The 17848-nt window shown below is 37.8% G+C and overlaps 1 protein-coding gene across 1 annotated transcript in view; it reads left to right on the top strand.

Annotated features, from left to right (window-relative positions):
• Positions 1–15937, top strand: part of LOC128657176 (kyphoscoliosis peptidase-like) — a 180424-nt gene extending 164487 nt beyond the window's left edge. Inside the window, exon 6 of the mRNA XM_053711423.1 lies at positions 14358–15937. Coding sequence (XP_053567398.1) covers positions 14358–15937 — 1580 coding nt within the window. The remainder of the gene's footprint in view (positions 1–14357) is intronic.
• The last annotated feature ends 1911 nt before the right edge of the window (positions 15938–17848 follow it).

Here is a 17848-nt window from a genome sequence, read left to right as displayed (position 1 = left end):
TACGCGTTTCGGCAGTGCACCATAATCATAGCCTGTAGTAGTCAGTGTCACACCTGTTTAAATATACACACTTACAATCTCATTGGATAAAAAACATAAAACAACACCCACCTATTGTGATGCAAACATCAACCTATGCAGTACCATTAGCTTGTTAATCCGAATACAGAAATGTACATAGACAAAAAATGCCCTAAACAGAGATAAGCAGTAAAATATAGTACATGACAGAATGTAGACAGCTATACTAGAGAGAAAAAATTTGCTAATACAACCTAAAGCAAACATTTATCGTCAGGTGGCTAAATAATACTATTGACAAATTTGCATTTATTTAGTGCAGTATTAATACGCACATGTTAATCATAAATATTGATCAAGCCTAGCTGTCATTGTAAATTGGAAGGTAGATCCTAAGGAATGTATTGTACAGTGCGATATCGCATAAGCACTAATATATACTCCTGCCATATAAGATTACTGGCATGAATGCTATGTGCAATAGTAAATATTAGTTCTCCAGATTGAATTAGGAAAATTATTGTCATAATAGAATCCCTAACATGAAAATAATGTAAACATTATTACCTCTGACCATATGCTTAAAAGAAGGGGAGGGAGGGGGGGGGGGGTTGGGGGTAAAGGGGGAAGGGGGGGGAGGAAAGGGGGGAGGAAAGGGGGGGGAGGGGGGGGAAAGGGGGGGGAAGGGAAAGGAAGCCATGAAATAACAGCAAGACTAAGGATGAGATGTATTAATAATTCCAAAAATTCATAATGTCGTACTTTGAATTAAGTCCATTAGGGATACTAGTCCCCAATGTGAAGATCCAAAAGGCTTCCCTTAATTCCATAATATGATCTAAAGAGCCACCCCTTTTAGGTTTCACAATTTTTTCAATTGCCTGCTAAGAAAAGGTTGAAAGATTACCATTATGCAGTACTCCAAAATGTTGTACTACTGGAGTGGTAGATCTCGCCAGCTTGAAAGAGGAAAGATGTTCTCTAATCCTTGTATTTACGTCCCTAGAGGTAAGACCAACGTACTGTACTTTACATTGTGAGCATTCTAGTAAATAAATAACATATTTACAGGTACAGTTCATACATGTTTTGATGTGATAGATTTTCCCTGTCACAAAACTGGAAAAGATATTCATACTTTTTACATACTCACATGGCTTGCATCTGGCATGACCACATTTATACATGCCCTGATGTCTAAGCCAAGAACTGGTGACTTTTTCTTGAGCAGGCAACAAGGTGGGGGATAAAATTGATCCCAGTGTTGGGCCTTTCTTATAGGAACATCTAAGTCCCTTTTTCACAGTCTCCACCAATTTGTCATCTGCTTTGAGGAATTGGAAATGCCTGCGAATGATAGAGCATATCTGAGTATACTAATTGCTATGTGTAGTCACAAAGGTTACTCCTTCAAAACAGTTTTTCTTTGTGCCTCTAGATATACTATTTTCCAATAGACTCTCTCTTGATTTAGTCTGTACAGATAATTTAGCCTTCTGAATAGCTTTGTCGGGATATTTTCTTTGTTTGAGCCTACTCTCTAAATCAGTAGTGCGCTCAATGTAATCACTCTGGTCTGAACAGTTTCGTTTTAATCTTATCAGTTCACCCTTGGCAATAGCCTGGGGGAGATGTCTAGGATGGCAACTCATGCCATGTAATATGGAGTTTCCAGATATCGACTTCCTATATGCCTTGGTTTTCACTTTGCCATCTACCTGTCCTATCAAGGTCAGATCTAAATAATTAATCGAGTCTGTTTCAAATTCAAAAGTAAATTGGAGATTCATTAAATTGTCATTCAGATACAAGCAAAAGTCTTCAGCTTCTGATTCTGAACCTGTCCATATAAACAGCAGGTCGTCTATGTATCTCTTGTAAAGAGACACATATCGATGAAAAGGATTCCTATCTCCAAAAATGTGGAAGAACTCCCAGTATCCAAGAAATAAATTTGCATACAAGGGGGCAAATTTTGGAAACCAACAACTTTGACAATATATACTTTAAAGTTTTCCATAAACTCAGAAAAATTCTCCAAAAAGAAAGAGACTGCCTCCAAGCCCTTGTCATGGGGTATACACGAATATAGAGAGACTGCATCCACAGTGAGCCACTTCGATTCCATTGTCCATTCAGCCTCTCTAGTAAGTTGTAACACATGCTTTGTGTCCCTCAAATAAGAGGGCAATGAAATCACCAGTGGCTGTAGGATGCAGTCTATCCATTCTGATAGATTGCAGAGTAAGGATTCTACCCCACTCACTATGGGGAGTCCCTTCACATTCACCAATGACTTGTGTACCTTGGGGAAGAAATGGAACAGGGGAATCCTAGGATTATCTGGTAGCAAATAAGATTCAGTGGCTGCATCTAGGAACCCCTGTTCCACTCCATCATCCAAGATATCTCTTAATTCAGAGGCAAAAATGGAGGTGGGATCTCCTCTCAGGACACAGTAATCATTCTCGTTAGTTAATTGCCTAAGGGCCTCAGTGACATAATAATCACGATTCATGACTACAGTCATACCTCCCTTGTCAGCTTTCCATATTGTTATGGACTGATTATCCTTAAGTTCTCTGATAGCTGTCTTCTCTTTTAAACTTAGATTTTGTTTGTAAGGAGCATGTCTATCCTTAAGTGCAACTAGGTCCTTTTCTACTCTGTTATAGAAAGTTTCAATGATATTGCCACGCACCTGAATAGGGTAGAAGGTGGATTTATTTTTCAATGCAGGGCCCTTACCACAATATCCCTCCTCCCCTTCCTTAGATTCAATCTGTAATTGTTGTAACGCGACAACATCACAAGAATGTACAAAATTACTAGGTTCTGATAGGATTGGGTGGGGGTATTCTGCACTTGTTCTGAATAAATGGTGGGATCCGAATAGAATTTTTTCAACGTCAGATTCCTCACGAATCTATTTAATTCTAATAGTGTCCTGAAAATATCAAAGTGATTAGACGAGGAAAAATTAAGCCCTAGACTGAGAACTTTTAACTGTTCCTCAGTTAAACTCACAGAGGAAAGATTAATGACATTGTCATATACTTCATTTATTTGTACTTTGAGAATGGCTTCACTGTTCTTAATTGGTACCTTGGCTGACCCTGCGGCTTGCTGATACCTCCCTGGTTGGTCACTGCCCCCCCTCCCTTGTGATCTATCCGTTCCTGGGGAAAACCCTGATCCATCAGGCTCTGATTACCTGTGTAATTAATATGGGTAGTTGTATTATTCATTATGTGATAAGCAGAATATTTCGGTCTGACTGCTAATTGCTCTGTGTTATTAAGAACTAATGCATTACTGGGAGGAAGGGTGCATGTGTTTGTTACACTAGTATTTGGAATAGACTCCTGAATAGCATTTGTTGGCATATTCAAACTTGGCAAACTCAGTTGCTGTGCTACGTTTATTTAATTCTGCTTTTAATTCTGATATTTCCCTCTTAACTGAATCTAATTGCTTGGTCTTAAATTGAATTAAAAGTAACATAAGATGAAGTGAACATTCCATCAACACATCATTCCAGAGTTCCACAAAGTCTTTGTCATTGCAATCTACATCAAAGGTCGGAAATGTATAAATGCGTAGACCCCTGGGGACCATTCTTAATGATTTGTATTTCTCAAATGTCCAAATGTCCCATTGTAGTTTGAATTCTTTAACAAATAAGTTATCCATATTTTCAAATAGGGTGCTCAATGTCAAAACACTCTTGTCCTCAGAAAAAATGATGTCACAGTCTATTGTACCTGCATTTCTTGCTGTGTAGGTCATAAGTGAACAGTATATCTGTATAGTTGTATCTAATGGTGGTTGTGCCATTTCTTCCATTATGCTTGGGGAAAATTATCACAATACTATGTAGTATGAAAAGTACGAATATGTTTTCCAGTTTTGTGACAGGGAAAATCTATCACATCAAAACATGTATGAACTGTACCTGTAAATATGTTATTTATTTACTGGAATGCTCACAATGTAAAGTTGTAACGCAATATATATCCAGTTAGTTTAAATGTTTATATTTTAATTCTGTACTTGATATATTTTAGGATATAACAGAAGTATCCTGTAATATGTTTTGTTACACCTTTCCTTTGTTAAAACTATTTGGAAGTAATAACTAATTTAGAGAGGTGTTTTTATAGTTAAAGTATCCAGCAAGGCAATTAAGCAAATCTCTTATGGAGAGAAATGCTGTAGTGAGTGAGCAAAAGTACGTCCGGAGACTGACAGTATAACTGGAGCGTATTCTTAAGGAAGGTTCACAGAATAATGTTAATTCAGAATTATAATAATTGAGACTCTGTAAGAATTTCTTCAATCAGGTATACATAAGAAGATTAAAGGTTACCTAGTGTCCGGTAAGTACAAGTCCTCCTGTTGGTATAGCGAGTTGCAACCGCAGATCGGTTGTAGTGAAAGTTGCGCCTTGCTTCAGTGGCGTCTGACGTCAGAGAAGGAGAGACGGCGGAATGCCGTGAAGCAGACTAGCTATGCGGAGGAGAGATGGTGAGAAGAAATTACCTTCAATTTCAGTACAAGTCACAACTCACAAACTTTGGGAGGATTATCCAGTAGCAGGTTTTGGATAGTTGCGGAAGAAGTTAGTTGAACTGGTTCAGCCACAGACACAGAGAGACGATCCGGTATTGAGCAAGTAAGAGGTGATAGGAAGGCGGCAGGAATTAAATATCCAGTGAGGAACTGAACGGTACACTGAAGAAGCTGGTAGAAAGTTGTTCTTAGTCACAGTAGATAGGGATAAATCACGGAGTATAGGAGCTTAGCTAGAAGTAACTACAAAGGAGTCAGACAAAATACTAAGCACTGAATGAGAAGTGTGCAGGTGTTTTGTAAGGGGCGTATGTGTTTGATTGGTCAAAATCCTTAAAGGAGCATACTGCATAACAATATCCTGACAGGACCCCCTCTTCAGGCAAGCTGTCCCACAGCTTGTGGTCGCGGACGATCGGGAAATCTCCGATGAAACTGAGCCACCAACCGAGGAGCGTTGAGGTTAGATGATGGTTCCCAACTGTCCTCTTCCACAGAACAGTTTTTCCACCGGACTAAGTATTGTAAAACACCCCTGCAGTATCTGGAATCTACAAGAGTCTGGACCTCATAAACATCAGGATCTTGAATGTCCATAACCGGAGGTAATACTGGTGTAGTATTCCTAGTTTGAAGATAAGGTTTAATCAATGACACATGAAACGTCGGGTGTATTTTTAAATTAGGAGGTAATTGAAGGGTAACAGCATTGTCATTCACAATTCTTTGGATAGGGAAAGGACCACAGAATTTCTGAGTTAACTTCCTAGATGGGACTTGGATCCTCAAGTTCTTGGTTGACAACCATACCCTGTCTCCTATTTTGTAGGGAGGAGGTTTCCTTCGTCGTAGGTCGTAGTAGTATTTTTGTGTTCTTTGTGCCTTTTCTATGTTTTCCTTAATGAATCTGAAATTATCCAATATATTATTGCATAAGTCGTCTACTATAGGTGAACTAGAGGGAGTGGAGGACACAGAATCAAAACTGGGATGGAAACCATAGTTGGCAAAAAATGGAGTGAGTTTAGTCGAAGAGTTAGTTAAATTATTGTATGCAAACTCCGCTGTAGACAGATAAGAAGACCAATTATTTTGCTGGTAAGAACAGAAGCAACGGAGGTATTCATCTAACCATTGATTAAGTCTTTCAGCCTGACCATTAGCTTGTGGGTGGTATGAAGTTGTATAATGGTGGTCAATGTTAAGTGAAGTGCATAAACTTTTCCAGAAGTGTGAAGTGAATTGTGATCCTCTGTCTGATATTATCGTCTTGGGTACTCCATGAAGTTTGACGATATTGTCCAATATCAATGTGGCTGTCTCAGAAGAAGTGGGCAATTTATTAAATGGTAAGAAATGAGCCATTTTGGTAAATGTGTCGATAACGACTAGAATAGTTGTGTAAGTCTTGGATGGTGGAAGTTCAACAATAAAGTCCAGAGCAATTTGTTGCCAAGGTTTTGTAGAAATGGGTAAAGGCATAAGCAATCCGTAAGGAACTTTCCTGTCTGTTTTAGAGATTTGGCAGATAGCACAAGAGTTTATGTAATCGTGAACAGTTTGCATCATATTTGGCCACCAGTACTTTCTTCTGAGTAAGTCTACAGTACGTTTTACACCTGGATGTCCAGCCATAGGTGAATCATGATTTTGTTCTAGTAATTGAATCCTGAGTTCTTCGGGAATGTAGAGTGTATCCTTATAATGATATAACCCATCTTTGCATATGAGGTCTTTATACATGCTTGGGGGTGATAAATCAGTATATCTTTGGACCTCCTTCAGAAACATGGTGGTGAACCCTATGAACCGTTCAATAGGTATAATGCTTGCCGGTTTTTGAGATTCGCATTGAGGTGTGACTTGTCGTGAAAGGGCATCTGCTTTTCCATTCTTGTAAGCCGGTCTGTAAATTATTTGGAAATCAAACCTGGAGAAATACAAACTCCAACGTACCTGTCTGCTTGACAGGGTTTTGTTGTTTTGCAAGTATTGTAAATTTTTATGATCTGTGTAGATCAAAATCGGATGGGATGCTCCTTCTAAGAGATGTCTCCAGAATTCAAGCGACTTACGAATAGCAAGCAACTCCTTGTCTCCTATAGCATAGTTCATCTCAGCAGTAGACATTGTTTTGGAGAAGAATGATATGGGATGTAACGGGGCTGTAGGTGAATCCTGTTGGGAAAGAACCGCTCCTATGGAATGATCAGAAGAATCAACCTCTAGTACGTATTGTAGGTTTACATTGGGAAACCTGAGAATCGGAGCAGTAGTGAATAATGTCTTTAATAAATGGAAAACACTGGTATGCGTTGAAGTCCACTTAAACGGAACAGTAGAACCAGTAAGCTGAGTGAGTGGACGAACAACCTTAGAAAAGTCTTTTATAAATTTTCGATAATAATTCGAGAACCCCAGGAATCTCTGTAGTTCTTTTCTGTTTGTGGGAGTAGGCCAATCCTTTACTGCCTCTACTTTTTCAGTCTGCATTTGTATACCTGATGGTGAGATGGTATATCCCAGAAAAGATATTGTAGTATTATGGAAAGAGCATTTTTCCGGTTTGGCATACAATTTATGTACTCTTAAACGTGCAAGAACCCATCTGACATGTTTGATGTGCTCTTCTAGATTGGCAGAGTATATTAGTATATCATCTAGATAGACCACCATGCACACGTCCAGCAAATCACGGAAGATGTCATTAATGAAATGCTGGAACGTGGCAGGGGCATTACATAGCCCGAATGGCATCACCAGGTATTCAAAAAGTCCGTAACGGGTCCTGAATGCAGTGAGCCATTCGTCGCCCTCTCGTATCCGTATCAAATTGTATGCTCCGCGGAGGTCAAGTTTTGAGAAGATGGTAGCATCAGTCAGTCTTTCTATCAACTCAGGTATGAGAGGTAAAGGATAGGGATTTTTCACTGTACATTTATTTAGTTCTCTGTAGTCTATGATGGGTCTTAACGTCTTGTCCTTGTTAGTAACAAAAAACATACCAGCGGCTGTTGGAGAGGTGGAGGGTCTTATAAAACCCTTACGGATATTTTCTTGTAAATATTCTTTGAGATGTGTAAGTTCGGGTTGGCTCAATGGGTACAAGTGTCCTACTGGTAGAACCGATCCTGGAATTAATTCAATTGGACAATCGTAGACGCGGTGTGGTGGTAAGGTCTCAGCTTCGACCTTACTAAAGACATCTTCGAAATCATTGTAGTAGGAGGGCAAATTTAATACATCAGTAGAAGTATGCAGTATTTTTTGGTGAGGGAAACATGTATTTTTACAGTAAGATGAAATAAATGAAGGTTCTAAAGTTTTCCAATTGATAGTAGGATTATGCAGCTGTAACCATTGAAGACCTAAAACAACAGGAAAATGAGGTGATGGAATTATATCAAATGTCAAAATTTCAGTATGACCTGATGGAGTTGTAGTAAAAAGAGGAACTGTGTGATGAGTGATGGGACCAGTGACCAGTGTGGAACCATCAATAACTCTGAGAGAAACAGGCATATTCTTTTTAACAACAGGAATTTTATTGTTAGCAACATAAGTGGAATCTATAAAGTTTCCAAAGGCTCCGGAATCAATTATGGCGTTGGTCATCAGTCTGTTAAGGTCCCACTGTAGTGAAAGAGACAGATTGCAGTAAGTTTGGGTTAAATCAGAATTGTGTGACTTATACAAATACGTAGACTTACTCTTTTTATTCTTGCGGAGAGTCGGGCAGTCACTAACTGTATGGTTGGGGTTGGCACAATACATGCATAACCTCTGCGATCTACGTCGTGATCTTTCTTCTGCCGATAGCGGTCCTCTCAACACGCCAATTTCCATTGAGGTGCTTCTGTCAGTGGTAGTACTGGATTCTGAGGATCTAGGGAAGTATTGTGTTTTCTGCTGTACCTCAGTGTGTTGTCGCTCAGCCTTCCTTTCACGCAACCTGCGATCAATTTGTGTAGCTAATTTCATTAACCCCTCTAAAGTCTCTGGCATTTCTGTGCGAGCAAGTTCATCTTTTAGATTGTCTGAAAGTCCAAGTCTAAATTGGTTCCTAAGAGAAATTAAACTCCAGGATGAATCTGTCGCATACAGTTTGAACTCACTTATATAGTCTTCAACTGGTTTCTTTCCCCGTTTCAATTGCCTCATCTTTGTCTCTGCTGATAACTGAATATCAATGTCAGAATAAAGCTCATCCATTGCATGAAAAAAATCAGTAAGTGAATTTAATACAGGTGAATTTGATTCACAGAGCTGATCTGCCCATATTCTAGGTTCAGCCTTTAAGTAAGAGATAGTAGTTAAGACTTTCACACGGTCAGTGGGATATGTTTTAGGTTTTAAACTGTACAAAAGACCACAGGCATTTTTAAATTGTCTGTAATGTTTTCTATCACCAGTAAATATTTCTGGTAAGCAGACTTGTGGTTCAGGAGATGTGCTGTGCTGCTCTTTAGAGTCCTTAAGTAATTCTCTTAACACTTGATTTTCTATTTGCAGATCTAAGATGGCTTAGTATTATGTAACGCAATATATATCCAGTTAGTTTAAATGTTTATATTTTAATTCTGTACTTGATATATTTTAGGATATAACAGAAGTATCCTGTAATATGTTTTGTTACACCTTTCCTTTGTTAAAACTATTTGGAAGTAATAACTAATTAAGAGAGGTGTTTTTATAGTTAAAGTATCCAGCAAGGCAATTAAGCAAATCTCTTATGGAGAGAAATGCTGTAGTGAGTGAGCAAAAGTACGTCCGGAGACTGACAGTATAACTGGAGCGTATTCTTAAGGAAGGTTCACAGAATAATGTTAATTCAAAATTATAATAATTGAGACTCTGTAAGAATTTCTTCAATCAGGTATACATAAGAAGATTAAAGGTTACCTAGTGGCCGGTAAGTACGAGTCCTCCTGTTGGTATAGCGAGTTGCAACCGCAGATCGGTTGTAGTGAAAGTTGCGCCTTGCTTCAGTGGCGTCTGACGTCAGAGAAGGAGAGACGGCGGAATGCCGTGAAGCAGACTAGCTATGCGGAGGAGAGATGGTGAGAAGAAATTACCTTCAATTTCAGTACAAGTCACAACTCACAAACTTTGGGAGGATTATCCAGTAGCAGGTTTTGGATAGTTGCGGAAGAAGTTAGTTGAACTGGTTCAGCCACAGACACAGAGAGACGATCCGGTATTGAGCAGGTAAGAGGTGATAGGAAGGCAGCAGGAATTAAATATCCAGTGAGGAACTGAACGGTACACTGAAGAAGCTGGTAGAAAGTTGTTCTTAGTCACAGTAGATAGGGATAAATCACGGAGTATAGGAGCTTAGTTAGAAGTAACTACAAAGGAGTCAGACAAAATACTAAGCACTGAATGAGAAGTGTGCAGGTGTTTTGTAAGGGGCGTATGCGTTTGATTGGTCAAAATCCTTAAAGGAGCATACTGCATAACAATATCCTGACAAAAGTACAGTACGTTGGTCTTACCTCTAGGGACGTAAATACGAGGATTAGAGAACATCTTTCCTCTTTCAAGCTGGCGAGATCTACCACTCCAGTAGTACAACATTTTGGAGTACTGCATAATGGTAATCTTTCAACCTTTTCTTAGTAGGCAACTGAAAAAATTGTGAAACCTAAAAGGGGTGGCTCTTTAGATCATATTATGGAATTAAGGGAAGCCTTTTGGATCTTCACATTGGGGACTAGGTTCCCTAATGGACTTAATTCAAAGTATGACATTATGAATTTTTGGAATTATTAATACATCTCATCCTTAGTCTTGCTGTTATTTCATGGCTTCCTTTCCCTCCCCCCACCTTTCCTCCCCCCCTCCCCTCCCTCCCCTTCTTTTAAGCATATGGTCAGAGGTAATAATGTTTACATTATTTTCATGTTAGGGATTCTATTATGACAATAATTTTCCTAATTCAATCTGGAGAACCAATATTTACTATTGCACATAGCATTCATGCCAGTAATCTTATATGGCAGGAGTATATATTAGTGCTTATGCGGTATCGCATTGTACAATACATTCCTTAGGATCTACCTTCCAATTTACAATGACAGCTAGGCTTGATCAATATTTATGATTACCATGTGCGGATTAATACTGCACTAAATAAATGTAAATTTGTCAATAGTATTATTTAGCCACCTGACGATAATTGTTTGCTGTAGGTTGTATTAGCAAATTTTGTCTCTCTAGTATAACTGTCTACATTCTGTCATGTACTATATTTTGCTGCTTATCTCTATTTAGGGCATTTTTTGTCTATGTACATTTCTGTTTTCGGATTAACAAGCTAATGGTACTGCATAGGTTAATGTTTGCATCACAATAGTTGTTTTATGTTTTTTATCCAATGAGATTGTAAGTGTGTATATTTAAACAGGTGTGACACTGACTACTACAGGCTATGATTACGGCGCACTGCCGAAACGCGTAAGCCATTAGTGCCACACCGCCTTTTTGTGTGCAAGTTGTTGTCATCCTTCTTCGTTTTAAATTGTGTTGAATAAATATTGATTTTAGAAGAAACCGTGAACTCTTCTCCTATTTTGCTACCTGCTTTATTAGCATTACCACGGACTCCGGCTGTGGGGAGGTGTGAGCCGATTGGGGACAGCCATTGGATGAGAGGTTTCCCAGACAAGGCGCATGGGCGTGCCAGAGTGACATTGGGTGTGCAGATGATCCAGAGTGGTGACGGACGGATGCTAATGATCCACGAGGACGCCGAGCCCTGCCGGTGAAGAGAGGGAGCACTTGGAGCCGTATTGTATATACCCGTGCTGGATAAGCCTCATATAGTCCTGTAAGAGTGGCAAAAGGGCGAGTGGGCAGCTAACACTACGGTAACATCCCATTTACACCCTGACATCTACAGATTGTGGAACAGGTGCATACCCTCTGGCTTTTGTCCCCATAAGAATACGGAACTGTTGTAAAAGCTCAAGTACTTATAAACGGTCCTTAGATTTAAGTTTAAGTATGGAGCTTATCACACCATAATGCACAACACAAGAAGGTTTTTTTGTAACTTGTAATAGCGGCGCTATGGAAAGTGCAATACCGCTAAATATTAGGTTTAGCGCACAACTTGTAATCTAGGTGATAATGTATAAGGAAAATGTGTCCATTTGTTCTTGAGTTATGAAATAAATGCACATCTCTAATGAATAACAAACTTTTATAAATGAGCAAGTAGTTGCACTGCTAAATTCACTGTACTGGAAGTGAAACAGAGCTATAAAATTTGGAATTTAATTTGAGGAACACTTAGCATGGCTATATAGTTTGTATAACACAACTTCATAAATGAAAATAATGCTAAATATTACTGCCAAATGTACCATATCAGTATAAAATTAGAGCTGTGAAGCTGACAATTAACCCATGAGTCAAACAGAACATACATTTGTATAAACCTTTTTTTTTTATTTACTTCTGTTATTAAATTTGCTTCATTCTGTTAGTATTCTTTGTTATAGGAGCAGCAATGCACTACTGGGAGTTAGCTGGACACATCAAGAGATCCAATGACAAGAGGAATATATGTGCATCCATTAATCCGCACTTAGCTCCTCTAGGGCATTGCTGCTCCTAATCTTACCTAGGTAGACTTTCAATGAAAGATACCAAGAGAATGAAGCAAATTTGATACAAACATAAATTGAAAAGTTGTTTAAAAATACAATATCCCTTTTTTTTTTTCTTCTCTCCCCTTGGGGGAAGAGGGATCTCACCAGAAATGGAGGTAGGAGGAGATGGGGGAAGAGGTGAGAAGGGAAGATGTAAGGAAGAGAAGAGAAGATAGTTGGTCAACACACAGGGATAATCAGGAAGATCTGTGAATTATTAGAACAAGCTATTGGGATTTTGGGTGGGTTATTTTATAAGCTAAATTTTCATGTAACTTGTTTATCCATTACATACTTCTCATTTATCTTATAGATTATAATATAAATATCAGGCAGTGACATAATTATAGGTACATAATTTAGGGTTGAACATGGATATGTATGACCTGTACGTTTTGGGTTATAATACGTTAGAGGGAAATTACCACAATTGTTGGCTCTTGGTTAGTCAATTAGGGAAGTGGGTGGCTGAGGGGCAGAGGGGAGCGGGGGGGGGGGAAGACTGGAAAAAAGAGAAAATAGAAGTGTTGGTAAAAACTAGGGGTAAATATGTATTTTTTTTATATGAATTATTAGTACAAATTATTAGGATTCGGGTTGTATTATATTATAAGGTAATAAGGTATAAGGCAAAATTTTCAGTTTTTTTCTTTTTCATTGCATTTATATTCTTCATTTAAACTGTGGATTATAACGTAAAGATCAGATTATGAGACAAATAGAAATGTATCATTTAGGTTGGAACTCGAATCTTCATGATGTGTATGAAATGTTCTTTGTTTCTATGTAAATATTGTGTCATAAAATGGCCCCTATTCTCTTTTTTTTCTGTATCCTGAACAAGATTACCAACTTAAAAATAAATATTTAAAAAAAAAAAAAAATACAAGATCTGTCTGAGTTATGAAAGTTTAAATTTTATTTTGCTGTCCCTTTAACTGAAAAAATGCATAGAAAAATGTCAGTAAAATTTCTAAAATGTACATAGAAAAAGTACAGCAAATATAAAATTGGTATTAAGTTTGAATACATTTTATGCTAAATGTATACGTCATTACAAATGTGTATTATAGAAGATTAAATAAAAAATAATGTTTGAAAGTCTCCATGTATGTGTATCTGTTTGCAATATTCCAGTGATGATCTGTGTTTGACTTTTATATAGAATGTTTTTAACGTTTGCTTGTGTGTGTATTTGCATTGCTGACTAGTGGTTAATTATATGGAAAATGGTTTTACTACTCCCTAGAAAATGGAACGTAAACATTCGGCACAAACTCTCCCTAAAAATTTAACCATCTGTTGTTAAATGAATAGCTGCTGGGTAAGGATCTGCAGTAATTTCACTATTATCTAATATTTTGGTGGGGGGTGCATAGAGGTTGAATTTGAAATTCAATTAAGATAGAAGTGTTGCTTTAAAGGGACAGTCTACTCCAGAATTTTTATTTTTTTTAAAGATAGATAATCCCTTTATTTATTACCCATTCTCCAGTTTTGCGTAACCAACACAGTTATACTAATACACTCTTTAACTCTGTGATAACCTTGTATCAGAGCTGTGGAATTCCCTCTTATTTCAGTTCTTTTGACAGACATGCATTTTAGCCAATTAGTGCTGACTCCTAGGTAACTCCACAGGAGTGAACACAATACTACCTATATGGCACACATGAAATAGCGCTGTCTAGCTGTACCAAGAGAACAAAGATAATTTGATGGTAAAAGTAAATTGGAAAGTTGTTTTAAATGACATGCCTAGTTGTTGGAAATGTTTAATTTTGACTAGACTGTCCCTTTTAAGTGGGAACTCTGGCATTAACATGAGTAAAAACAACTTTTCTCAATCATACAGCATATTTGTTCAATAACTTTGGCTCAAATACGTAAAAAATATTACAAGGAAATGAAAACAGAAAAAAATTGTCTGTGGTCATTTAATTATGGCAGATTTTTTTCTGTAAATACTCATAAGCAAAATAGAAATGAATAATGTCACTAATAATGTGCAACTGCCTATCTAGAATGGCCAATATATACTAAAAATGTAAATATGTACTATAACCATTTCTTTATATTAATCTCTGAACATTCTCTTGCTCTACCTAGTGAAAGGAAAAGTTTCTATCACCATTACGACTAGTCACTGCACAAAATTCATCTTTCACTTAAACAAAACAGAAACGCCAGGCTTGATTACTTTAACTCAGCATATGATGAAACTTGATGTTTACCCACAGACAACTGGACAACACACCTTAGAGATATTCGCAAAAACAGATGAAAATAAAACAGAGTATGAGCACATTCTGAAATACAAAATTATTTGCAAAGAGGTGGATTCCAGTGTAAAGATACCAAGGTGTCTCAGTCAGCCTGTTGGTCCCAGTTGGCTGTCAGATGGACTCCTTCAGCCATCACACACTGACCCAGTTATTCACACTGAAGATGGATGTTGCACTATCAGCTTTGTACTACAGAGAGAACTTAAGATCACTGGGAGTTTGAGATCTGATGAGATAGAGGATATGGGCAGATACATAATTCAGGTATTGAACAAAAACAATGTTGAGTTTAACATCCGTCTTCCTCAAGCTGGATATTATGCTTTCTTAATATTTGAGGATTCTGTTGGTTACATATGTAATTATCTCATAATGTGTTCCAACCCTAATGTAAAATGGTCACCCCTGCCTTCTCAGATTCATAATCCAGTAGGTCCAAACCCAGAAACAGAGAAAGCTGGACTCCTTCAGCCATCACACGTTAACCCAGTTATTCACACTGAAGATGGATGTTGCACTATCAGCTTTGTACTACAGAGAGAACTTAAGATCACTGGGAGTTTGAGATCTGATGAGATAGAGGATATGGGCAGATACATAATTCAGGTATTGAACAAAAACAATGTTGAGTTTAACATCCGTCTTCCTCAAGCTGGATATTATGCTTTCTTAATATTTGAGGATTCTGTTGGTTACATATGTAATTATCTCATAATGTGTTCCAACCCTAATGTAAAATGGTCACCCCTGCCTTCTCAGATTCATAATCCAGTAGGTCCAAACCCAGAAACAGAGAAAGCTGGACTCCTTCAGTCGTCACACGTTAACCCAGTTATTCACACTGAAGATGGATGTTGCACTATCAGATTTGCCATTGTACAAGGTTTAACTCTCTTTTCTACTCTGCACTCAGATGAGACCCACATGACACCAGAGATGGAACATAGACACATTTTCCAAGAACAAAAGGAAGATTCTGTGAAATTTAAGGTCCGTCTTCCACACTCAGGAACATATGTGCTCTCTGTGAATGTTAAGCTTAAAGATAACAATACATATTATACTAAATGTAACTATCTTATTACTTGTACTAATACTGCTGTGAAGTGGCCAGTGTTCCCTTTGGCGTATGTAAACTGGGCCGGTCACTATGAGTTGGTGGAGCCTTTAGATGGAATTCTTCCGGAGCGATGTATGGTTCCTTTTAAGCTTCTCATTCCTGAAGTTCTTGAAGTATCTGTCAGAGGGAAATCTTCCATCTCTTTAACTCTAAGTGCAGATGGATATTGGGAAGGAACCTACAATACAGCAGATAACAAGGAGATCTATGTCAGTGTTTGCTATAAAGACAAACCAAATACTTACCATCATGTTCTGCAGTACCTGGTTGTAGAGAAAAAATAGACAGCTGAAGGTAGATAACATTACACAATACACAGGTCCTATCAATTGCTGCATCATTTTGCAGTCATTATGGATTGAATATTGTTTTTGGACTAATAAATACAAGTCATTAGGATTATTTGTATTCTCATCTCATTTTCTTACTTTGTAAACATCTCCTGATATTAAACTAAATTTTAGCTCATTTTTCAATGCATGATCATGCATAGTAAAATAAGTAATTTACTTACAGACTTCAGAAACTAACTATGCAAAATGCTATACTGCGATTGCTTCATCATTAAAACAGCTCATTAATGTCTGACCAGAGAAAAGATGATACATGTAAATATGATTTCAGAGGCTTTTCAGGGAGTATGGTACTGGACTGTTAAACCATACAATTTTTTATATCAAAGTTTAAAATGATACTAAGTACTAATTCGAGTGCACTATAGTATACCTAAACCCCAGTAGTAAATACCTAAACCTCACAGCCACCCATTAAATCCGTAAACCACCACAACCTCCTTCCCAAACCCTCTTTACTATTAACCCCTTAACTGCTACAGTCACCCATCACAATCCCCCTATGGCCAAAATTCCCTAACTGATATTGCCCCTAAACTAACAGGCTGATGTAAAAGTTCAAACCCTTCATTATTCATATTGGGGGTTTTTTGCCTCACAACTAGTAATGGATTCCTTTGAGGGTAGGTTGATCAACTTGTTAATTGTTAATGGAAATGGTTAGTGGCTCATCTAAATGGGTGTAACCGACAATTCTTATTAATTGTAAATTAGGGCATGCGTCTGCCACTGGTATTTTGATAAAATATTTAATTTATTGGTGTATTTATTTATTTAACTAAAATGTTTAGGGCTAGATTACAAGTGAGGCGCAAACGATTTTGCGCTTGTGCAATCGCTGATATTACAAGTTGAACGAAATCCTTACCGCAATCTCAGAGCTGTGGTTAACTGTTTTCCGAAACTAAAAAGTTGCAGAAAACACATCAAAAATACATCACAAAGTACAGTTACACTCATAAATAAACTATTAATCCCTAAACTGCCATTCCCCCACATCGCAAACACTAAATAGAACTATTAACCCCTAAACCGCCATCCCCCACATTGCAAACTATCTAAATAATTTTTTAACCCCTAAACAGCCATTCCCCCACATCACAAACTGTGTAAATAAACTATTACCCCTAAACCACCATCCCCACACAACAGAACTATCTAAATAAACTATTAACCCCTTAAACTCACATCCCCCACAATGCAAAGTAATAAACTTACATCTAAACCCCCTAACCTAACACCCCCTAACTTAACCCAAATTAAAATACTCCTAAACTACCTTTACAGGTAAAAAGGTACCTGTAAAATGAAATAAAAACTTAATGTTACCTTTAAAAATAAAAAACTAACTGCTAGATTACGAGTCTTGCGTTAGTCTTAAAAAGCAGCGTTGAGAGGTCCCAACGCTGCTTTTTAACGCCCATTGGTATTACGAGTCTTGCAGGTACAGGTGTACCGCTCACTTTTTTGGCGCTACTTGAAAATACAGCAAATCCACTTACGTCAATTGCGTATCCTATATTTTCAATGGGATTTTCCTAACGCCGGTATTACGAGTCTTCCTAAAAGTGAGCGGTACACCCTCTCCTGTCAAGACTCGTACCGCATTTAAAAGTCAGTTTTATGGGCTAACGCCGTAGTATAAAACTCTTAACTAAAGTGCTAAAAAGTACACTAATACCCATAAACTAACTATTAACCCCTAAACCGAGGCCCCCCCACATCGCAAACAGTTTAATAAATATATTAACCCCTAAACCGCCGCACTCCAGTCTCGCAAACATTAGTTACATTTTATTAACCACTAATCTGCCGTCCCTAACATCGCCGACACCTACCTAC

The sequence above is a fragment of the Bombina bombina genome, chromosome 4 (genome assembly GCF_027579735.1).
Source record: "Bombina bombina isolate aBomBom1 chromosome 4, aBomBom1.pri, whole genome shotgun sequence".
NCBI lineage: Eukaryota > Metazoa > Chordata > Amphibia > Anura > Bombinatoridae > Bombina > Bombina bombina.
This window is presented reverse-complemented; position numbering and strand designations above follow the sequence as displayed.